At 35.9% G+C, this 25200-nt stretch overlaps 1 protein-coding gene across 2 annotated transcripts in view; it reads right to left on the bottom strand.

Moving 5' to 3' along the window:
- The window catches only part of Mtfr1 (mitochondrial fission regulator 1), a 47122-nt gene that overhangs the window by 5856 nt on the left and 16066 nt on the right, over positions 1–25200 (bottom strand). For both annotated transcript variants that reach the window (XM_063257392.1, XM_003480076.5), the window contains exons 3-5: positions 19188–19286; positions 3256–3371; positions 995–1227 (exon numbers count right to left, since the gene is read on the bottom strand). In XM_063257392.1, the coding sequence (XP_063113462.1) occupies positions 995–1227; positions 3256–3371; positions 19188–19286 (448 nt within the window). The remainder of the gene's footprint in view (positions 1–994; positions 1228–3255; positions 3372–19187; positions 19287–25200) is intronic.

Below are 25200 nucleotides of genomic sequence, written 5' to 3'. Positions count from 1 at the left end.
TTAGCTCAGCGATACAAGCACCTGTTTGGTAAGCACAAGGTCATGAGTTTGATTCCCAGTACCAAAAAATAAAAAACAAACTTTCATATTTCAAGGTTCATGCAGTTTATTGAAGGAATACCTATTATCTCTCCACTGCCCAGTGTCCACAATGCTTTCACACACCATCTTGTCCCGGTTGAATGAGGATTCCAAGATAGCATGAGCAGAGTGACCCAGAAGCAGGATACCTAATCATTCTCATCCTTTTGATAATTAATTAATAATGAGACTATCCAGAACTTGGGAACAACAGGAAAAACAACTGCTATCTGCCAACAGGTTAGCAGGCTAGGATTTCAAGTCTATACTTTCTTTCCCAAAGAAGAAATAATGCTAATTAAAGTAACAGTATTAGACCAACAATGAGAAGACCTGTATTTAGTTTTCACTCTCCACAAAAGGACAAGGCACAATCAAAAGTAGCTTCTGGGTGCAAAGCACATTTTAGATACTTTATCCCCTGCCCTCACACTGTAACTCAGTAACACAGGTACTACTATGCCCATTTTAGAGAAAAGGAAGTGAAAGATCAAATGCTTCCTCAGGACACGCACACAGTACATAGCATGTGGCCCAAGTCTTGCCATAATCCCAGGCTCCTTTCACTAGACAGAAATCCACGGGATGAGCTCATGTTAACAGAGGTGGGGTGATTATTACAGACAGCTAAGTTCTTCATAAGGAAAACATTCACAACAGTAGCAGCTCAATAATTCTAGTGTTTTCCAAAGAGATTTCCTATTCATCCTCTCTGACAGCATTAAGATTGTTTAAAATACAAAAAAAAAAAAAAAGATCTCCCTAATCTTTACCAGGTTCTGCACTGGACAGGCAAGAGCATGACATCTGATTTTCAAACTGTAAGAGCTATTACTTTCCTAATAAATCATGAATTAAATGGCATTCTCCTAATTTCTAGTTTCTAGTTAAGACAAATACAAAGCATACAGACCTGCAGTAAGATTTTGCTGCTCTTGCAGGGTCACAATTTTAGCAATCTGAGCTCGGAGAGCAGCAAGTTCATTTTCAAGTGCACAGATCTTCTGTAATGCTTCTTCATTTGCCAGGACTGTAGTCTTCGGTGGAGGCTCTTCTTGGGACAAATTTGGTAAGGAAATATGCCTGGTTGGGGGCTTCTCAAACAAAAGGTCATCCTGAAGTGGCAGGCTGGATCTGACCTCTGTCCTGCAAGGAAAGGGTGGTTTTCACAGACTTTGTAAGGCATTATGAGAAATCACTACCCAATAAGGAGTACCACAGCATAACATCCACAAACCACTTTTCAGGTAGAGATCTTAAACAGATCTCCTGTAAGTGTTAACAACAGCAAAGTACTTGTCAACTTCATTAACTATATACCACACCTGGGGCTTTCACTGTCACCATTCTTAATCCTAATCTCTACCAACATTATCAACAGGTGTAACCTGTTCTAGTATTCCGACAAATGGTCTGCTGACTCAGGTTTTGTTTGTGCATAAAATAAGACATTTTTAAAATGCATTTCAAAATGGTAAACTATATTTGACCACAAAATCAGATCCTTTTCAGGGTTTTAGCTTCTGCATATTAATCAATGTCAGTGCTTCCTATGTACACAACACATCAAATTGCAAGACATGCATGACAATGTTGGTTAAATACAGTTCAAGAGAAGAAAAAGGAAGTGAAAGATCAAAGGAATCATTATAATTGAGCTGTGTAGTAATTCCATAGATGGTCTTATTTTCATTTGAATATAAAATTTTTCTTTTAGACATATACAACAAAAATTTGCAAATGGAAATCCTCTGGATTTGAGAATAAAATTCAGATTTCTTTTCAACTGTCAAAGTAAATACTTATCCATTTTCTCCTATTTTCTGCAATCAAATTTTCCTGGCCTGCATCTCCAAGGACATTTCCTATCTTAAATTCTGTCCCTTAAAAAAACAAAGAATGGATTTCTGTTTTTTCAACCCGCTGATCTCTCTTGGCTTTGATTTTTTCTTCTGCTAGTTTCTTATCAAATTTTGACAATCTACTGATCTATCTCCTGATGTCTTCCCTTTATTCTTCATACTATTTACAGATTAATTGTACAAAAATACAAATCTGATCATATTACTGTAGTGTTTAAACTCCTTTCTTGAACCCACACTGCTTTCTTAGAGTAACATCTCTGGCCTTTGAAATTCTATCTACTTTCCATCCTAATCTGTAGCTCAAACTTCTCTGGGATTATGTAGTCTCACTGAACCATTTGGTATGTCCCAAACATGCCACCTTGTATCTTGACTGTACCTTAAACAGGTTCTTAGCTGGGTATTGTGGCACAATGCTGTAACCTCAGCTACTCTGGAGGTTATGGCAAACTCAAGGTCTACCTAAGCAATTTAGTGACTTAGACCCAAACTCAACTGCCCAGTACAGTAGTGATGGAGGAAGTGGAAGCAGAAGACCAACAGGAAGAAGAGGAAGGTGAGGAGAAAGAAGAAGAAGAAAAAGAAGAGGAAGAAAAGATAAACAGGAAGAAGAGAACAGAAAGAGGAAGAGGAAAAAGAGCAAGAAGAAGAAGGAGGAGGAGAAAGAGGAAAAAGGGGAAGAAAAAGAAAAGAGCTTTCCCATGTGATTGACTCCTACTAACCCCCTGTAATCTAGTTGTACCATCCCCTTCTCTGAGAAGCTTTACTGAACCTCTCACCCTACATGGCCTTCTATAATTATTCAGTAGACTTCCCAATATCAATAATGTTGAATATCCTTTTAATCTCCCTCTAGCACACTAAACTTTCCTCATCAATACTTTATTCAAGTTCTTTCAAATAAATGGAAGCACTTAACTCTTATACCCTTATTTCCTTTGACTCACAACTCATCTTAATTCATAATTTTTAGGAAACATTCTATAAGAGTTCTACTGCAACCTAGTTTGATTTTTCTGCTCCAAGGAAACTATAATAATTACTGTACTTAACATATTATGACAGTCCTTTCTGGACCCTCCTACTAGAACATAAACTTCTAAAGGGCTGGATATATGATTCATAATGCCTCAAGACACAATTATATGTCCCCAGAAACATAACTGAATGTTAAAGTGAAAAGAAAGACATTGATCAAGAAAAAGGGGTTACTTACCACAGCTCAAAACCAAGCTATTAAAAAGAAGCATTGCAAATTACCCTCAAAAGCTTTAATGCAGCAGACATTGCTCAACTCTTCTAAACTTACCTGAGTCTCGTTGAGTTCTCTCCTCCTTCTGTGGCTACCCAGGCAACATCAGCAAATGACGCCACTGCATCCTCTCTTGGGTGACTAGAAGTCCACTCCGTCACATGGCTAGTAAGCTGTCAATTACAAACAGGGAAACTCCTTTTTCTGACATCAAAACATTTTTACTCACCTAAAAAACTAGCAAGCTTTGGTGGTACAAACACCTGGGAATTTTCTACTAGCTCCACTGCAAGTTTCTGTGAAAGAAATTACAAGTCCTATGCTGCTGTCTAATAGTGTACAACAACATCTGAACTACAATTTAACTTAGTTTTTTTCTTTTCTTTCTTTCTTTCTTTTTTTTTTTTTTTTTTGTTTGTTTTGGAGATAGGGTCTTGCTGTGTAATACAGATTGACCTTGAATTCACTATGTAGGCCCAGGCTATCCTCAAACTCATGGCAATCCTCCTGCCTCAGCTTCCTGAGTGCTGGAATTATAGTTATGTACCATCATGACCAGCAAAAAAATTATGAACTCCCTAAATCTCTTTTCAACAGTATTAAAGAACAAAAATAATAAAGAACAGTAGAGCAGAATTTAGCAGCCTAAAACTTAACACATAGATGAAGGAAACAGTATTTTGAAATAAATACAAGAAAAAGCATGCAAGCCAGAAATGGTGGCATACAATTGTAATTGCAGAACTTGGGAGTTTAAGGCAGAAAGATCATTGTGAGTTCAAGGCAAGCCTGGACTACATACTGAGTTCAAGGCCACCCTTACCTACAGATGGAGACTGTCTCAAAAACTCAATAAAAAAGAAAGAAAAAGCACGCATGGACTAAAATTTATCTTTAAAAGTGGAAAGATAATTTAACTGAATTTAGGTGACATCATACTTATAATGCTACAAGAGTTAGAAAATCAATGAGTAACAATTTTAAAATAAAGTCAGGAAGTTAATATACTTCCAAAGGTTAGAGGTTAAAAAAAATTTTTCACTATTTAATTTACTAAATTGGGAAAAAGTATGTAAAAGGTCATAGAAATTTTTCATTAACATATTTATCAAAAAAGTTCTACTGGCTCTCATACTATTCAAATCTTTTTACTTTAACCTAAAGGCTTATGCATGCTAGGCACTTCTACTACTGGGCCACATGCATACTCTTTTATTTACAACCTTTTCAATGACACTATTGCCAAATCAAGTTTCTGAAAGTCACAGTTCAATAATCCCTTTTCCTTAAATGCAAAATACAACACACAAACATATAAAAACTAACAGAATTGAAAGTTTAAAATACCTTTAAAATACTGTAAGTATTTTACTATAAGTATTTTACTTACTTATACTTACTTATACTATAAGTAAGTATTTTACTTACTTTATAAGTAAAAATTTAAGAAACTATATCAGCTACTGGCATATGGATTTATTCTGGCATCATTAGTTGATATACTCAATGTAAATAGATTAAGAATGAAATTTTAATAGTAATGTACTAAAGATATCAAGTACACAAAAAAGTCGTAAAATATAGCTTTAGGTGGGATGTGGTAGCTTATGCCTGTAATCTCAGCATTTGGGAGATTCAGGCAGAAAGAATACCAGGAGCTCAAAGCCAGCCTGGCCTGTATAGTGAGTTCAAGAACAGCCTGAATTACATAAGGAGACTCTGTCTCAAAAAAACAACAAAAACAAAAACAAAACAAACGTAGGCTTCGGGGAGAACCAGTAAGGAGAATATGTTATATCAGAAGTAGAGATTTAGTTGGGCATGGTGGCACATGCTTGTAATCCCAGTACTCAGGAGGCTGACACAGGGAGTTCCTCACAAATTCAAGACCAACCTGGGCTACAAAGTGCGCACAAGGTTAAAATCTGAATGGTGCCTTCCAAAGGGGCTACTTCATGATGATCACTCTGATGAACTCTGTTTACAAAATTCTGTTCCAGAACAATTACTATCTGACAGGGATGTAGTCGCATATAAGATAAAGTACAATTCTGACTCTTTCCTATGGTTACAAAACTTGCTAGTTTCTTCTAAAATATTTATAAAAGGAACCAATGCACTTCTTTATCAGTACACACTCAAACTGGGTATGACGGCACATGCCTATAATCCTACCCCTCTGAGGCTGAAGTAAGAGGACTGAAAGTTTGAGCCCAGCCTTTAGTAACTTAGTAAGATCCTATTTCAAAATTAAAAAAGAGATGTAGCTTAGTGCAGAGGCCCTAGTTCAATCCCCAGTACCCCCACCTGTCAAAAAAAAAGTCAAAAGGTATATAAGTTAACCAATTTTCAGGGTCTCTTAAATAATAATTAAGGATCAAACATGTTTCTCAATTTTACATCTGTACCCTAAATATTAACTATGAATGTTGTTTTTTGCACAAGCTTAAAGAAAAAACCTCCAACTATTAGTTTGCAATCTTATACAAGCATTAAATACACTTAGAACACTATAAACTGAACATTTGCTCAATGAGATGAAACTAGTAATAATATGCACTGTCAAGATCCACCAGTACCACTGCTAGTGAATAACCTTCCTCCACCAAACTAGTAGTTTTGTCATTTAAATCAAATTCATACAAAAAAGTGAAACTGGCAAAAAAAAGTTTACAGCCCTCCTGGCTGTTGCTGAGGAGAATATTCATCAAGTAATGGAAACATAAAATGTGAAGGACAATTTCCAGGACAATCCATTCAATGCAGTCCAAGCCAGAGTGAAGTCAGCTGTGACAAGGGGTGTGAAAATGAGAGGCTCCTGGGAGTACAATTTAGAATTCTCCCCTAATACACACGGATGACTGATGGGAAATGTGCAGAAAAGAGCCATTTACTGCCTGTTTACAGCAAAGTGTTATCCTATTACTACAGCTATGGTTCAGTAGGAAAGGGGAAAAAAAGTAGACATAGAAAATTTAGTGTAGCATTTTATTTTTACTTGTTTTCAAAAGTTCACTTTAACATTGGAAAAATTTACCTAAAATTTTACTTTATAAATCTTACTACATCAAGATTTACTTAACTCATAAAAGTCTGATTAGGATTTAGCTCAGTGGCATAAACACCTGCTTTGCAAATTAAGGTCATAAATTCAATCCCTAGTACCACAAAAAAAAAAAAAAGACAAACAGTCTGATTAATGTAAAACTATACTAAGAAAATATATCCTGTAATACTCCCACGATCTTGTTTTCACTGATTAGACTCTGTTCCATTCTGTATGATAATATCAAGTTTGAGGTATAGGAAACTACTTTGAAGGCAGTAAGATTCACTAAGATGCCCATGCTGGTTTGACTATTGTCTCCTTTGGAAGTCCTGTAATGTTTACAATGCCTAAGTTTTATTGGTCTTGTTCTCTACTGTTTTGTTCAACTTTATAATATCTAATGAGATAGACAATTCTTTTTAAGGAAACAAGAGACACTGTTGATAACCACTGTTGATAACCTTGTACTCTGTTTTACATCATGTGCTATGTCTATCCTTGGTTTTGACTGACAGCTTTGTTTTGCCATATTTGACTTTACTCTCTCCCCCCAAAAAAAGCAATAAGAACAAAGGAGTAATAAAACCCAAAATGTGTAAATTTTGTTGTAAAAAAGAGAGGGAAAAAAAGAGCTCTAAAGGATACAACAGCAAGTGTGTTTAGGGGTGTTAAATAGCTGACCATATTAATGTTTTTGGTTGGATCATTGAACACAACTGTTTGCAGTCTCACTGTTTGAATGTCCACTTTGTATTCTTTGATACTGTGATTTGAGCAACTATTTCTAAGATGATAATATGTAATCTATTAACTGGTGATTTCTTACTTTTTTTTTTTGTAGTTCTGTATTACGTGTACCCTTACACCACTTTGTTTTGTTCTGTGTTTTTCTCTTTTTCCTTTTAAATAAAATTAAAAAGAAAGAAAATATATCCCTAGCACTGCAAAAAAAGGTAAATAAATTAGTTTTAATCTTTTTAAACAGACAAAATAAAAGTTACATAGTTTACCATGCAGAATGTGTTTTAAAATATGTGTGTATTGTGAAATGAGCTATTTAACAGGTGTATTACCTCACATATTTATTTTTTATGAGAATACTTGAAATCTCATAATGATTTTCAAAATACAATCCACCATTACCTATAGTCATCATGTAGCTTTCTTTTTTCTTTTTTTCTTTGTACAGGGACTCAAACACACTTTGCACTTGTGAGGTAGGTGCTTATGCTGCTGAGCTAAATCCCTAGGCCTTATAGTCACTATGTTGTACAGTAGATCTCTTTGTAATCACTTTTTTTGTCAAATATTTATTAGACATTTCCATACACAAAGTGAGACAGTGATGACAGAGAGGGACAGTGATGATAGAAAAAGGCAGCAAGCGACAAGTGAAAATAGGAAGGAAAATGTGCCTGTCTCTGAAAATAACCTTGGTAACAGTATCTCTAGGGAGAAATTCACCTGTAAGAGTCATTACTAGCCAGACTTCCGGGAGAACATGGCGGACAGATAACAGCAACTACCGGAGGCTCTCTGAAAACTAGGCTCAGAAGCCAGGTATGGTGCGGACTAAAGAGACATAAGCAGGTGGAGTTATGCTCTGCTGACTCAGGAACGAACTCGGCTGAGAGAAACCAACTCGGAATGCAGTCCTGGTGCTAAAACAGGAACAGAAAAGCCTCGCTGCTGAGGCTGGACCCCACGCCATTTGGGTTTCCCGCCGCGCGGTGGCTGGCTGCCTCTACATCGGCTCGGCAAGGAGAGAGACGCGCGGAAACTCTGAGAACGGGAGTCTGTGAACGGAGTCGAAAACAGGACGGGCAGGGAGGCATGTTCTGACTTGTGGCGAGGTGAGTGAGAGAAACTGACACTCCACCACAGTTTGACTCCAGCGGACTTTCTGGGCCCGGGCAGTCCTGCGGGAGCAGGGCGCGCTGGCGACTCCAGCCACACATTCCCCTGTCGGGCGGGATTGGTGAAAAGTGCCTGGCCTGCGTGACGCTGCCAGCGGACCCCGTAGGCTGGCCCAACCCAGATCCCAGAGCCTGACGGAGGCCGGGAGGGGCGGGCCCCCGCGTAGGCTGCCTGGTGTGCAGCAGTGAGTGGAAACACCTAACCGGCGCAATTCGATCAGGCTGTGGCTGACAGAGAGAGAAGCTAGGCCTCTCATATAAGCTTGCATACATAAGGAACAGAGAATATGGGAAGAGGCAGCAACAAGAAAGGCTCCTCGGCCCCCAATTCTGAGAAACAGGCAATAACAGACACCGCACCATTACACATAAGGCGCCATATAGAGAGCCTCATAGACCAATTCAGGAATGAAGTTATCAACGACCTGAAGCTAGAAGTATGCAAAATAGTTAGAGAAATACTAAGCACCACCCAAGAAAAAACAGATGGTGGAATGGAAGAACAGAAAAAGAGGGGAGAAGTGTTTGATGGAGAAAACAGGGAAAGCATAGAATACGTGAAGCAGGTTCAAAGGGACTACAAAGAAACTAAGAAGTCTATCGAAGACTGGCATAACAGCTTGAAAGAAACTAAGGACAGACTATCTGAACTGGAGGGCAGAATTGTAATATGGGAGAATGAAATGAAAAACTTCTTAAAAATAACAAAGAAACAAACAGCAATAATACAAAGACAAGAAGATGATAAGAGGAGCCATAACTTAAGGATTAAGAACATAAAAGAAGAAGTAGGGACACAAACAAATGAACTACAAAAGCTACTCACAGAAATAATCCAGGAGAATTTTCCTAATTTAGCAAAAGGTAAAGATACTCAGATGTATGAGGCATACAGGACCCCAGCTACCTACAACCCAAACAGAGCAACACCCAGGCATATAATAATAAAAATTCCAGAAATTCAATACAAGAACAGAATATTAAAAGCTGTCAGAGACAAGAAGCAGACCACTTACAAGGGAGCACCCATCAGAATTACAGCAGATTTCTCTGCACAAACCATCAAATCACGAAGAGCTTGGGGGGAAATAATTCAAGCTTTGAAAGATAATAATCTCCAGCCAAGATTGAGATATCCTGCACAACTGTCCCTGGAAATTGATGGAAAAACAAGGTGCTTCCAGGATAAAGAGGAACTGGGGGAATTTGCAACCACTAATTCAACTCTACAGAGAGTATTGCAGGATATTCTAGAAAAAGAAAAATACAAAGAATCCAGAAATAATGGAGGCCACAACGAATGGAGCAGAGAACAAAGTGAAGAAGACAAACTGACAGCTACTGACAGAATAAGAGCTCAACAGAAATGAGGCAGAGAAGATTGGATGATAGGAACAGCTATTTTGGAGAAAATGACATCTTAATAGGTAATACTAATTTAGTATCATCTTGTTTTGAAGTCTCATTTAGCTTTTGTCCTTCTGTCTCCAATGGTCCAAATAGGTTGTATCTTACTGGATTTTATTATGTATGATAGTATAAGCAAAAACCTTTTAAAGACAAGGAGATTATACAGAAACCATTGTTCATTTTCTGTTAGTCGATTCTAAATACTCTGTAATGCTGACATTCTCTTGAATGGTTTTACATTGTTTTGATATACTTAATGCTACAGTATACGAAGTTGTACTCAAGGATTTCAAGGAAAGAGATAATATGGTAACTACTTTTAGGTCAGGATTATCTGGTGGTGAAACACTATTCTGCTTAAATGGTTATGTTTTGATCTGTGCTGTTTCGTTGTTATGCCCTCTTTTATCTCAATCTCCACTCCATTATTTACTTTTTTATTTTTATCCTTTTAATTAAAGGAAAAAAATAGCAGGATATATTATAGTAACCCACTTTGACTTTCCATTACCTCGATTTAAAGCCCTGTATTACTCTCACCATCTGGTTTTTAACTGATGTTCCCCCATTCTGTTTTGCTGGATAGTATCAGGTTCGAAAATTTAGGCATCAGCTGTGAAGATAATGAGATTCATTATGACGCCCATTCTCATTGACTTTTATCTATTTTTGAAGACCTACAATGTCTCCAATGTTTTGGTTTTGTCGGTTTTATTCTTTTTTTTTTTCTTTTTTTTTTTTTTTTTTTTTTTTTTTCATTTTTTAACGGTACCAGGGATCGAACTCATGACTGCCTGCTTGCAAGGCAGGTGCTTATGCCGCTGAGCTAAATACCCAGCCCCCGGTTTTATTCTTTACAGTTTTGTTCAATTGTATTGTAACTAACAATATAGGCAATTCTATTAGAGATAGCGGGAGGCATTATGGTAACCATTGTTGATCACCTTGTATTATGTTTTCACATTATCTATTATGTCCACCCTTTTGACTTGACCGATTCTGTTCTGTTATGTCACATTTGGTTTTACTCTCTTCCAAAAAAGTAATAAGAACCATGGGAGCAATGAAACCCAAAATGTGTAATAGTCATTGTACAAAAGAGAGGAAAAGAAAGTGCTCTGTACTATATAACTGCATGTATATTTAAGTGTATAAGATAGAAAATGATATCACAGAGTTTTATTGGATCATTGAACAGAACTGTTTGCAGTATCATTGATGGAATGTCCACTTTACAAGCTTTAATTTTGTGACTTGAACAATTATTTCTAAGATGACAATATGTAATCCATTAACTAGTAATTTCCTACTGTTCATTTTTTTTTCTGCAAATCTGTATAACTTGTACCCTTTCTCTGCTTTTTTTCTTTTCTCCTTAAATAAAATTTAAAAAAAAAATTAAAAAAAAAAAAAAAAAGAGTCATTACTAGCCAGACATGGTGGTACATGCTTGTAATCCCAGCACTCAGGAGGCTGAGGCAGGAGGATCATAGTGAGCTCAAGGCCAGCGTGGGCTCCAAAAATGAATTTAAGGCCAGTCTGAACCAATACACAGAAACTCTGCCTCAAAAAAAGACCAAAACATAAATAAATGTCAATTATTAACGATCAATAAAATGTCCACAAACACTTGTTAGTTATCAACTCAGTCTTCAAGTCACTAGTCCAAAATTTTTAAAACATAACATTTGTAGTTAAGTCAGTTATCTTAATAGTCATTTTGTAGCTAATAAAGAAATGAACATCATATATGGTATAGTGTCACACAATAGCCACAATAGTGTCCATATCATCAAAGAATACCTGGAGAAACAGAATTAAACTTTTAATCCAGGTATTTAGAAAACATAGACATCACAGATCACCAGACCACAACACTTAGTCTACCACCTGACCAGCTGCTGACAGTTTTCTCTCCTGTCTTGGGACAGGAGCATCAGCTATTCTTTTGATCCACAATAATTCCCCAGACTCCTTTCTTCGGAACTCTACAAAGCTGGCTTGCTCTAATTTTTAATTGACAGTTCCTGAGAAGCCTTCCCTGCAGTTATTTCCCTTTTCTGTCCCACACCTAATTTATTTACTTGGCACTGATTACAAGTGGGGAATATACATTTATTAGGATATTTAGTTGTTTAATATCTCTCCAAACAAATCACATCAATCATTCAAATTGTAAGAACATTCACATGCTTGTTTTATTTACCACTAAATACCAGCATATAATTAACAAAAAAAGTACAGATTTCAAGCTTATTTGTTAAATAAAAATCAGCTGTAACCAGTGACCATTTTATATGTCCAGATTTCATCATGGTGTGTGAACTTTAGTGAGAATTTTGTTCACTGCTTGTTTAGTTATAGAATATTCTATTTTGCCATCAATTCCAACAGTCACTTCTCACAATCTAAGAAAACTAGCTAAGGTAGGGCTATCACAGAGGGAAAAAAAAAGTAATCTAAGATAAATGACCCAGATGTGGGATTCAAATTACTATACCACACAGCCAAGCCTCCAACTCAGGTTAATCTAACTACTTATCTGTTAGTACTCTGGATCACTTTGTGCGTGTATGTATGTGTGCACTCATGTGCCTTAAACTTTCTAAGTGTAGTATTTAAAATTCCCAGTAGCTGGGCACAACAACACATTCCTGTAATTCCAGTTACTTATGAGTTGGAAACAGGAAGATCTCAAGTTCAAGCTCAAGCTCAAGCTCAAGGCAATTTAGTAAAACTTTGTCTCAAAAAAAAAGGCCAAAGATGTATTAGGTAGAACACAAGCTTACCAAGTGTGAGGCCCTGGGTTCAATCCCCAGAAATAATAATAAAACATATTTACACTCTATGTTTTTCCCCAACAATTTAAATGTCTTTAAAAAGTGTCTGAAAAATGCTTTAATAATTATTTCCACAACTGCCAATTATCATTATCTTACTGCTTTAAAGAATGCTTTCTTTTAGAGCTGGAATGTAGCGCTCAGTAGGAGAACACTTGGTTGATCACAAGGCCCTGAGTCCAATCTCTAGCACCACCATTGGTCAACCAATTTTAAACAAAAATACTAAAATACAGTATGTTCAAGTTTGCAATCTTATCTACATAAGAAGCTCAAGAAATTTTTAAAAACATGTGTAAAATTCAGATCTAGTAAGGTTTGAATGGGATTGTGTTTATTAAAAAATTCCTGATGTATTTTTGCATGAAAGCAGGAAAGGCACATAGAGCCACCCTGGAAAACTAAGGCCTCATTGTAGGCATTTTTTTTAAAATCTAGTGATTTGAATATGCCTTTAGACCAGTGCATCTCATCTCTCCCAATCCCCCGAGCTTACTATTTCTGCAAGTACCTCCATGATCTGAATTTTCTTTTGGTTTCACAAACATACAAGGAAAGAAAAAGGACATGTTCCAATTTGTCTTTATTTGAATTTCTACCTTCAAGAGGATCACAATATTCAAATATACAAAAGTGTATATTTGAAGTGTTTAGTTGTGACCCAAAGCTGAAATGCACATACATAAAAGCTATGAAAGGTCTAGGGAAAATTATTTTCCTTTAAAATAAATGGAAAAAGCCTGGAGATATTGTGTTGAATGTAACGTAGCTAACTCATACCTATTACTCTCTAATAAAGTACAAAGGAAGACAATAAAACCTATGAGGTTACTAATAAGTCTTGTGATAATATTTACTGGGTGTCTTAGTTTTTCATTGATGACAGAAAATAGGCGATATCTAAAGTTAAAGATGGAAAGGTTTATTTAGCTCACAGTTTGTAGAGCTTTCGGTCCACAGTTGGCTGGCTCCATAGCAGTGTAGAGAGGCATCACAGAGAAACAGTTTGTGATGTGAAGAAAGCAGCCATACAGCAAAGCAGTACCAGCAGCAAGTGACAAGCAACACTCTCCAGGCGATCCGCCAGGTAGCACTCATACCCAAGGTGTGGCAGTCTTAATCACACCACGCATCAGTCCTAGCATCACATCCTTGATCCCAGTACTATACACCCTACATCCAGCCACCTCCCAAAAGCATGAGGCTTTGGGCAGACATCTAGACACAAGTCATAAGACTGTCTCTAATACGCTTTTTACATTTATTAATAATTTTCTGGAGCTGGGGGTTTAGCTCAGCAGCGTAAGTGCCACATGGCAAGCGTGAGGTCATGAGTTCAATCCCTGGTACCAGAAAAAAAAATTAATAATAATTGTTTTCCAACATGACATTGTCTACTAGAAATTTTAACTAAATTTGTTGGTCTGTGTTCTGATTTGTGACCCTATGAATATACAGAAATCAACTCTGTAGTAACAGGAAGTTAAATGAGAAAACCAAATAAAAAATTTTGCTCTGCAACTATAAGATGGCAGTAACAACAAAATCATCACCAGTAGTGGTACTTTTATTGAGCACTCACTATTCATCACTTGTTATTATACCCAGGTCTTTCATTATTATCTCATTCAACACAACCCAAAGTAACATTCTCATCTGGCTTAATGTTTACATGGTAGTCTTTTTTTGACCATGTGGAGGGTCTTTTCAGAGGTGTATGATGCTGGGATTAAAGGTGAGTAATCAGTTCACCGATTGTTTTGGCATTGCCCTGATCCCAACAACCTAAATAGAGTATAAAAGGCACAGAAAGACACTGTTAAACTCACTTGTTGCTTTTGTTCTCTTTCACTGCCATGACAGTGCTTTGGAGCCAGTGGATTATGAACTGAAACCTCTGCAAAATTTAGGCTAAATATACCCTTCTTTCTTTAACTCTGGGCATCAGGTATTTTTGTCTCAGCAAGAGAAAAGTAACTAAATGAACAACTCAACAGTAAGACATTTCCTGCAGATACTCCAAAAGACACTGAAATCATCTAGGACAAGAAAATGGTATTGACTACCTACTCCTATTTCTAATGATCCTATGAATGGCCTATTCTCAATTTAATTTATTTCAACTTTTGTTTCCTAAATATGGCCTTTATTACAATGTTACCTACTCTCCTTGGGCCCCAAGGAGGTTCCCCAGTCCTGTATTATGTATGTATTTACTCCTAGGCAGTCTAGATATACTTCTCATCAATTGGTCCCTCGATAAATCAGAGAAACATAAAAACAAACAAACAAACATTTTCAACTTGATTACTTTCAACTGAAGCCTCTATATTTTTTGAAGGCTCTAAATTTGTATTTCTGATACATACAAAAAGAAAAAAATAGTAAAAAATAGAAATGTAGATATGTAAATAGAGGATTTAAAATATCAAGTAACAGATAAAACACTTACTTTACTACTGAATTTTAAGAGTATACCTGGAAATAAAAATCTCACTATGAACAAATGACCCCCATCTTCTACTGCATTTTCAAATAAGTAACCAATGTTTCTCTGACCTTGCTATTCTCGTTAGTCCATCTCTTTTTTAATGCAACCCTGTGCTATCTCTTATACTCTGTTGTTCATTAAACAACTGAAAATACATTTACAGAGTATCCTTACAGGCATGGTGGCACACATCTGTAATCCCATCTAAGACTACATATTAAAAATCCTGCCTCGGGGGCTGGGGATTTAGCTCAGCGGCATAAGCAGCTGCCTTGCAAGCAGGCAGTCGTGAGTTCGATCCCTGGTACTGATTAAAAAAAAACGAAAAAGACCAAAAAAAAAAAGTCTGGCATTGGATAAAAAAAAAAAATTACTTCTTGGACTCCAATCTATGGATTTCTACACTGACTCACAAAGATTTAGCCAGCCAAATTTGCAAGCAGGACTACGAACACAGCAGTGAACAACTTTGTTAATCTAAAACAAAAAGCTATATTTAAAAAAAAAAAAAAAAAAAAAAAGCTATATTTCAACTCCTTATTTAGAAAAACATCTTCACCTTCATCTATAAGGAATGATTTATGAGTACGATGTGCTAACAAATAAGCAAGCACAGCATATGTGTGCTTCTAAATAATGAGTTAAATATTGTACATCTTCCAGATCTCTGTGAGCTAATCTATTAATTAAAGCTGGTAGAGACCTCTGTTGAATTTTACATTATTAAAGGGTGAACTGAAATATGTTGTCCTATTGTTGTCACAGAGAATTAATAAAAAAGAACAAAACCATATGATGTCTAACTATAATAAGGAACAAAAGCACAAAAAAGAAAATTGTAATGTCTCTAAGCAAAGAGTAGAGTTACTCTTGATACTAAAAGAGCCTTGATACTAAGCCTTGAGCCTTCAGAAGTACTGTAATTTAGTTGTTGACTCTCACTTCATTCAGATAACTACAATTACTTTTAGTTTTGGTACTGACACATAAGGCAATGGATATTACATTTAATGCTGAGTTTGAAACCAGTGTTGGAGAAAACTTATGCATCATCCCCAGACATCTAAAAACAAACCAGAGAAGCAAAGTGGCTGTCCCAAGAAGAACGATGTGATATTAAAAAAAAAAAATTACCTTCAGTACCCAAAGGCCTGTATTTGAGGTCACCTGATAATTAACAATGGCTTAGTCTATTATACGCTTCTAAATCTTCACAGAAGTATTTTTAAGAAGGGTAAGTGTCTTAAAGATCTGAAATAATCACAAAGGCACTAAAATTAGACTTGACTCTCGTTTGTTACTCTTATTTGATTAGTAATGGCATGAATATGGAAAAAGGTTGAGAATCAGCAAAGTACTTTTAAAACTATCTTGTAAATATTAATATTAAAATCTAGAATACATGAAAAAGGCCATCTATGACAAACCAAAAGCCAACATCATACTAAATGGACAAAAACTGAAAGCTTTCTCTCTAAAATCAGGAACAAGACAAGGATGACCACTGTCTCTATTCTTATTCAATATAATCCTGGAAACTTTAGCTGGAGCAATTAGACAAGAGAAAGAAAAGGAATAAAGATAGGAAAGGAAGAAGTTAAACTATCAGTATTTGCAGATGACATGATGCTGTACATGATGCTGTTCAAAAACATGACCATAAGACTTCTAAGATTTAATAAGCAATTTCAGTAATGTAGCTGGTTACAAAGTCAACACTCAAAAATCAATAGCCTTCTTGTACACGAATAACAAACTCACTGAGAAAGAAATCAGGGAAATAATACCTTTTACAACAGCATCCAAAAAAATTAAATACCTAGGAATCAATCTACCAAAGGATGTAAAAGACCTCTACATTGAAAACTACAGTACTCTGAAAAAGGAGATTGAAGAGGATATTAGAAAATGGAGAGCTATCCTATGCTCTTAGGTAGGAAGAACTAATAAAGTGAAAATGGCCATACTTTCAAAAGTGTTATACAAATTCAATAAAATCCCAATCAAAATTTCAATAGCATATCTCCAAAATTAGAGAAAACAACCCTAAACTTCATCTGGAACCAGAAGAGACCTAAAATAGCAAAAGGCAATCCTGGGCAACAAGGACAAGACAGGGGACATCACAACTACTGACTTGAAATTACATTAAAAAGCTACTGTGATTAAAAAAACAAAACAACCAGTGTGGTACTGGGAAAAAAAAAAACAAAAACAAAAATGGAACCAAAGATCAATGTGATACATTAGAAGATGAAAAAACAACTGCAGTCACACTAAGCCACTCTATCTTTGACAAAGGTGCCAAGCACATTCACTGGAAGAAAGATAGCTTCTTTAATAAATGTTGCTGGAAAAACTGGCTCTACATATGCCAAAGATTAAAACTGGACCCACATCTTTCACCATGTACTAACTAAAATCAGAATAGATCGAAGATCTCAATATTAAAACAGAAACTTTAAATCTGGTTGGAAGACAGAGTAGGTAAAACTCTTGAAGACACTGGTATAGCAAAGACTTTATGAACAAAACCCAGATTGCAAAGGAACTATCACAAAGAATCAACAACTGGGATCTCATCCTACTGAAAAGCTTTTGCACAGCAAGAGAAACCACAAACACAGTAACTAAGAGACAACCCCGCAATCTGGGAGAAAATGTTTGCCAATTGTTCCTCAGACAAAGGAGTACTATTGAGAAGATATAAAGAACTCAAAAAAAATCAGTCCTCCCAGATTTAAAGACTCAGGCCAAACACGAGTGTCTGAAATGAATACACACTTCTCAGATGAGGAAATACAAAGAGCAAATAATGTGAAAAAACATTCACTATCACTCGTCATTCAAGAGATGCAAATTAAAACAACACTGAGATTTCACCTCACCCCAGAAAGAAGGGCTAGTATCAAGAAATCAAATACAGAAGGGGCTATGGGAAAAAGGAACCCTTCTCCACTGTTGGTGGGAGTGCAGACTAGTGCAACAACTGTGGAAGTCAGTGTGGAGATTCCTCAAAAAAACTAGGATTGGAGGTACCATTCACCCCAGTTATTCCCCTTCTAGGTATCTCCCCAAAAGAATTAATAACATCATACCACAAACTCACGACTGCATGTTTGTAAGGTAGACACTATGCTACTGAGCTAAATCCCAAGCCCCTATAGCAGCACACTTTATAATAGACAGATCTTAGAAATAACCTAAATGCCCATCAGCTGAGGAATGGATTTTGGAGACCACTACGAAGCAGTTCTGAGCAGGATTTAAATTTTACTAGTTGGCTTTCTATGTTTACTGTGAGTCTGTCCTAGGCCTTGGCCCCTTGCCTGGCGGTGGGAGCTGATTCACAGTAAGTAAACCTCTATGAATCACTGGTCCTGGCTGAGGCCTATAGTGGCTTGTGAAGCCACAGATGCCTCAAAGGGCAAGATAAGGCCACAGCTGACACTTGGCTCCAACCCCAATTAAAAAGGTAAAAACTACAGCTACAAAAATTACTCCTACAGTCTCACTTCTACCATGTCTTCATGATAAGACAGTGACTTGATTCTTTACTTGAAGACATCCTTAAAGTGACTCCCAAGATTCTGCTCATTGCCTACGTTTTCCTCAGTTTCCCTGCCTTTTGTCCTTGGTCCTAATAAAACTGGGCTAATCCAGAAAAGTCTTTGTTACAGCCCTCAGAGTCTCAAGCTCAGCTAAAGGGTTTTGACCCTCCTGGAGCCCTAAAATCATACAATTTGTCTCTTTTTATTTAAACCTCTTCCATACCCTCATTTGGGAGACAGAGATCTAAGTCAAGACCCAATAAATGGATAAAAAAGATGTGGTATTTTTATACAATAGAGTACTACTCATCCATAAAGAATGATAAGCTGGACACTTTTATAGGTAAATGGATGCACCTTGAGACCATATTCATTTGTGAAATAAGACACATGTGTAAACATCATTTTGTTTCATTAATGTGACAAGCTGAAAGAAAAAAACATGTTTATATGTATATAAAAAAATTAGTTAAGATAATTATACTACTGACTTTTCTGAGTTCACTGAAGAGAAAGATTTGTGCTGGTATTGTTCAGACAAATGAATGCAGATGTCTTTTGCTCTGGGTGAATGATTTAGGGATGACAATGTGCAATGTATATACCATTGTTGCCCCCTGATTGATGTGCTTTTAAATTTTGTTGTAGTTTTTTTTCTTCTTTTATCTTTGAATAAAATGGATTTTTTTAAAAAAGAAATTTAAAAAACCTAGAATACATAAAATAAAGTACCTGAAACTGAACTCTTGGACACTGGATCACAGATAAGTTAGTGCCAATTTTCCTTACGATACTTCGAGATGAACCATATGGCTTTCCTGACCAAAGTACCTGAGGAAATAGGGGAAAAAACAACAGTTTAATTACAAGACTCCCAGAACAGTCAGATTTATTATTGTTGAACTATTCACTGTGCAACACACTAATATATTTAATTATGGCATCAAGATGTTCTAAATGTTATACAAATAGCTAATATTTTTCAATTCAAAGTGAAAAAAATATATATAACTGGTTGTTATTAAACTAATAAAGTTTAATATATAACATTATATAAAAATATAAATACTACATAGCACTTAGAGTAAAATTTTTATTTTTTTAATATGCGCTACTTTTGCTACATGAACTTTTCAAAATAAATCCAAATTAGTACAAAGTTTGGAATGTGAATTTGAGCCATGCATGCCATTTGCTGCACATGAATTGAGGGTATGGAGGAGTGAAATCCAGTTGCACTGCTCTGCAAGCATTACATCTTCTTCAATGGCTTTATCTTTAATTTGCATAAAGGCATTAAATGAGTTAATGGTATCTTAATGAGCAGAATTTACCCAATACAATAATGCACATGGGACATTACACTATGCTTAAAGCAAAAAACAAAAACCCCAGAACAAAAAGCAAACAAAACGCACACATGTACGATATTAAATCATTACAAATTGTACCTTGGAATTTCTCCCCCAGTAAATGATCTTCCCTTAAAGAGAAAAACTATCCGTTTTGAGTGCTACACCTGAAAGCCTGGACAGAAGAGGTAAAGAAAAGTAGTATGCCATTAAAAGCACTTTTAAAAGAAAAGAATGAGAATACCATGACTATTAACCTCAGTCATTAAACTTTAACATGCACCTATATATTCTGAAGATTAAATAATATCAACACAGCTATATATAGATTCTGAACAATGGACATTATTCCCTTCTTAAGGTTACTTTACAGCCACTCTAATTTAAAGACTGGAATTACCCTAATAAAAACAATATGACTGATGGGCGTGGTGGCACATTCCAGTAATCCCAGCACTTGGGAGGCTGAGGCAGATGGATTCTTATAAATTTCAGACCAGCCAGGGCTACAAAGTGAGCCCAAGGCCAACCTGAACCACATAGCGAGATCTTGTCTCAAAAAGACAAAAAAAATTTTTTAAATTACATATACATACATACATACACACACACACACATATGATCAAGTAATCAGTCATAGCAAACAGTAACTCCAATACCTAACCCAAACTAGGTCTTCAGAACCAGACCTTCTAGCTGTTCTAACAGTATGCACAATTTATAAAATGAGAAAAAAAAATTGATTTTTTAAATTTTAACAACCAAATTCAATTTAAGGATAGTAATAGAAATCAAAGTGAGATTTATGGAAGAATGAAATTCCTTGGCAATCTACTTTAATTTTTAAATAATTTATTATCATTTTTACATTCACTGACTCTTAGCAGAATTCCACAAAATATAATATAATATACACTGATAATCAACAGAACCTGTAATTCTTCCTTTGGAAATATAAATAAAATGGATGGTACAGCTGGGCAGAATAGTACATGCTATAACCTCAGCTACACATAGGCTGAAGCAAGAGGACTAAACATTAGAGACCAACCTAAGCAACTCAGCAAGGTCCTCTCTCAAGATAAAATATAGGAGGGGCTGCAGGATGTAGCTCAGGGGTAGAGTACTTGCCTAACATAGACAAACCCCAGTACTAAAAAACAAAACAAACAAACAAAAAAAACTTCTTGATGCAGGGTGAAAATTGTGCCTATAATCCCAATATTTTGGAAGGTTGAGGCAGGCGAATCAAAAGTTTGAGCCTAGCGCTAGCAATGTAGAGACACTGTCTCAAAATAAAATATAAGAAAGAAGAAGGGTTGGGAATGTAGTTTGGTATGAAGGCTTTGAGTTCAATTCCCAGTATACATACATACACACACACACACAGATATGAATGCTAAAATACAAATACTATAGCTAGACATCATGGCTCATGCTTGTAATCACAGCTGCTCAAAAGATGAGGCAAAGGACTATAAATCTGAGGCCAGCCTGAGTCACTCAGTAAAACTTTATCTCAAAATAGAATTTTAAAAGGATTGGGGATGTAGATCATTGCTGGAGCACCCTGAGGCTCAACTCTCATTACAAAAAAAATAAATAAATAAAAGATTTAAAAGAGAAGTTATTCCTTTAAGCCCCTTGAACTCACTACATAGTACACGCTGACCTCAAACTTATGGTGATCCTCCTGCCTCAACCTTTTAAGCGCTGGGATTACAGGTGAGCACGACCATGCCCAACCACGGCAAAATTACTCTGAAATTTAAAGTAAAGCATCTTTCACAGCAATGATCATTCAGGGGATCATAACATACTCGTAATAACATGAGGACTGAGGTGAAAAAAATACCTGACTAGCGGAAAATGAGAAACTTCACTGTTCTACAAAATCAGTGAAACAGTCCCATCCAAGAAATATGGACAAGTAATTTTAAAATACAGTATTTAAGGAAACATTTGACTTATTTATATATTTTAATAGTTTTGATCTCTTTCAAAAAATAAACCCATAGGACAATGGTAATTACACCATTCAGTCTTTTCACTTTTGAATCTTCTAGTTAGTCAGAAGTCAAAACTCTCTTAGGAATATTTATACATCACAATGTGACAATCACATAGTCTAAAGTGAATCTTCCCATCTCTCTAGGAAACAAAGATCCTGCCCAAAGATGGAAAGGTCAAAAAGCGCACAAAGAAAATTTAAAAAGGATTTGCCAAGGTCAGAAACTAATGTTTCTGCCAGCTTTTAGCATTTCTCACTCTGCATGCAGCAGGGATAAATTTCAACTATTATCTTTCCATCTGTTTAATCTCAAGAAGAAAGAATACCAGGTGCTTTCTACAAGAGTAGTGGATTTTAACAACAAGGAAAAAGTAGACTATTTAGGTTTTGTCTGCAAAGTTAAAGGAAAAAAATAGTTTTTGATTTTTTTCCAAGTATACACAGTCAACTAACAAAATGTTGTTCTGTTACCTGTGAATTGTACAGTACTTAGCACCAAGATATATGAAGCAAGAATCCGTAAGCTAGTGATGAGAAAATTTGGAAAGGGCCACAATCTTTATTGAGTAATAGAAAAAAGTGAGAGGAAAGAGTAGCTAACTTTCAGGAACTTTAAAAAAAAACTAGGTATTGATACTTTATTTATTCATCCTTCATAGAGGGGAAGAAACTGTAAATGGCTGTGAAGAAACAGTGAACAGATGGTACCAAAAAGTCACCATCTGTGAACTGGGAAACTGCATGACCGAAGTGCAGCTCCCACCATAACTTGAACTCTGTCTTATCAGTACTGATTTGGAGAAGGGTAGACTTCCTCTAAACTTTCAATAATATTTCTTCAGATAGGAGAGAATGTAGGGAAAAAGCTATCACTACCAGGAAATTTGATCTCATTGAAAATAAAATACCTCAATTCCCTTAAGAAATAACTAAAAAGAAAACCAGCACTTTATCTATAAAACTATTTATAAATAATCTAATGAGTTGTCTGTGTCTAGTAATGACAGTCTGTAACACAGGGCAAGAGTCTGAAAGTGATGACAGCGAGGAGGATGACAACAGTGAAGCAGTCTGTTCTTTTTAGACATCATGAAACTATACTGTAGAAGTGACTGCTATGTGAGGTTACAATCTGAAGTTGTCATCTATCTCGTCCACTATAAACATACTCAAGTTTTATGTGGTAATTCATTTGTTATGAACAAAATATTTAGTAAGAGAAACTATAAATTTAACTCTAAGTACATTAAATATATTTTCCTTAAGAAACAAAGTGATACAATTTGATTCACAAATTCCTGAAAACATAAGAATATGTAACTGTTTTCTGAGAAGGTCCATTCCAATAGTCAAGTTTTTAAGGAGTCTATGAGCCACAAAGTATAAATTCTTAATTCCAAAGTGTAAAGTATTAATTCTTAATGAGTGTCAGAGAAGAAATAGAAAAAAAGATAAAACTTGTTAACGTTTTCAAAATCACTAACTAAAAATTAAGACTTCTGTTAGTTATCCTCTTCTTTTCTCAGAATTCCTAGCCACATTCATATTATTCTGCCAAAGCACAAAAGGAAAATAAAGGTATAATTCTTAAGTATTATTATATTGAACTCACAACCTCATGTTTGCCAAGCAGGCACTTACACTGCTGAGCTATACCCCTGGCTATACACAATGATTTCATTCCTTATAGGAACTTGGTACACATATGTGGGACATTACAGTCTGCCCCCCTTTTAAATCTTCTTGCTCTCCCCTCCCTCCATCTTGCTATTTCATATAAGCTCTACCTTATGATTAATAATATGTATTTCTGAGGATCTGAGATATAAATGAATTCATTACTATGCTTGAAAGTACCCTAAGAATAGAAATACAGAATTTTTCCTGCACCCATTTTATCTGCTTTTAATTTTTCATTTTTTGAAACAGGATGTTGCTGTGTAGTTCAGGCTGGCCTTGAACTCACTTTGTAGACCTTCTAAGCTGGCCTCAAACTCATGGTGATTCTCCTACTTCAGCCTCTTGAGTGCTAGAATTATAGGTATGTGCCACCATGCCTGGCTTTATCTACTTTTTAAAAAATAGTGTAAATTTTTAAATCAGGATTTTGTTTTGTTTTTACTGTTAGGATACCAGTGATAATTAGCTTTTTGTGTTTTACTGTACATATCAACACCACCAAAATAGCCACCTCAGATTGGCTTACTGTACTAACGCTTATAGTACCCAGTGGTTTTGCATAAACTATGAATATTTGGTTGAACAATCTTCTTTACAGATAGGAAACCTGAGGTTTACCATGTTTGACTATTGTGACCAAAGTTAAGGATTACTTAGTGGTAGAGCTGTAATATTAAAAAAAAAAAAAAAAAGAGGAAACCATCGTGCAGTACAGAGGTATTATACATACAAACATATATATATATATATGTATATATATACATACATACACACACATATCTATAAATAAATGAAGGAGTTCAAAAGATGGGAGGAAAGAAATGAAGTTAAAAAAAAAAGAATTAAAAAATATCATTTATATGTACCAACTCCCCACGATAAATATAATCATTTTGTACTACAAATACATTCAATTAAAAAAAAAAAAGAAAGAGAGAAAGGTAGAGCTAAGAAACTTTCTGTTAGGGCCAGGAATGGTGCCACATGCCTGGGATCTCAGCACTCAGGAGGCTAAGGCAGGAGGATCACCACAAGCTCAAGGCCAGCCTGAGCCACATAGTGACTTCAAGGTCAGCATGAAATACACAGTAAGATCTTGTCTGGAAGAAAAAAAATAAAAGAGGAAGCAAAGAAGGAAAGCAAAAATGAAACTCTTATTTTCAGATGTGCAAGGATATAATCTAGATGTACTACATCTCTATTTTTACTCTTAGTCACCAGATTAAAAATACCTTAGAAATTAAAACAAAACAAAGCAAAGCACATATAAACTGTGTACTATGGTACACTCCTGTAATCTCAGCTACTCTGAAGGCTGGGGCAGGCAAATCACAAGTCAAAGCCAGCCTCCACAACTTAGAGAAACCCTGTCTCCACAATAAAAAGGGCTGGAAGTTGTGCCCCTGAGTTCAATTCCCATCACTGCACATAACAAACAAAAACAAAAAAGCTAGATGTGACGGTAGGAACTGTAATTCCAGCACTCTGGGAAGCTGAGGCAGCAAGATCCCAAGCTTAAGGCCGGCCTAAGCAATTTAGCCACTTAGCAAGAACCTGCCTCAAAAAAAGGTGTGAGGGAGGAGGAATTGGGAATGTAGCTCAGTGCAAAGGCCCTGGGATTTTCAGCAAATTGATTAAACTGAGTAACTGATGAATATATACTAGCCTACATATATTTTTAAGTGATCTTTTTTTTTTTTTT

The sequence above is a fragment of the Cavia porcellus genome, unplaced genomic scaffold (genome assembly GCF_034190915.1).
Source record: "Cavia porcellus strain 051 isolate PalLab524CR breed Dunkin Hartley unplaced genomic scaffold, mCavPor4.1 scaffold_10, whole genome shotgun sequence".
NCBI lineage: Eukaryota > Metazoa > Chordata > Mammalia > Rodentia > Caviidae > Cavia > Cavia porcellus.
Note: the sequence above shows the minus strand (reverse complement) of the source record. Positions and strands in the feature narration are given on the sequence as shown.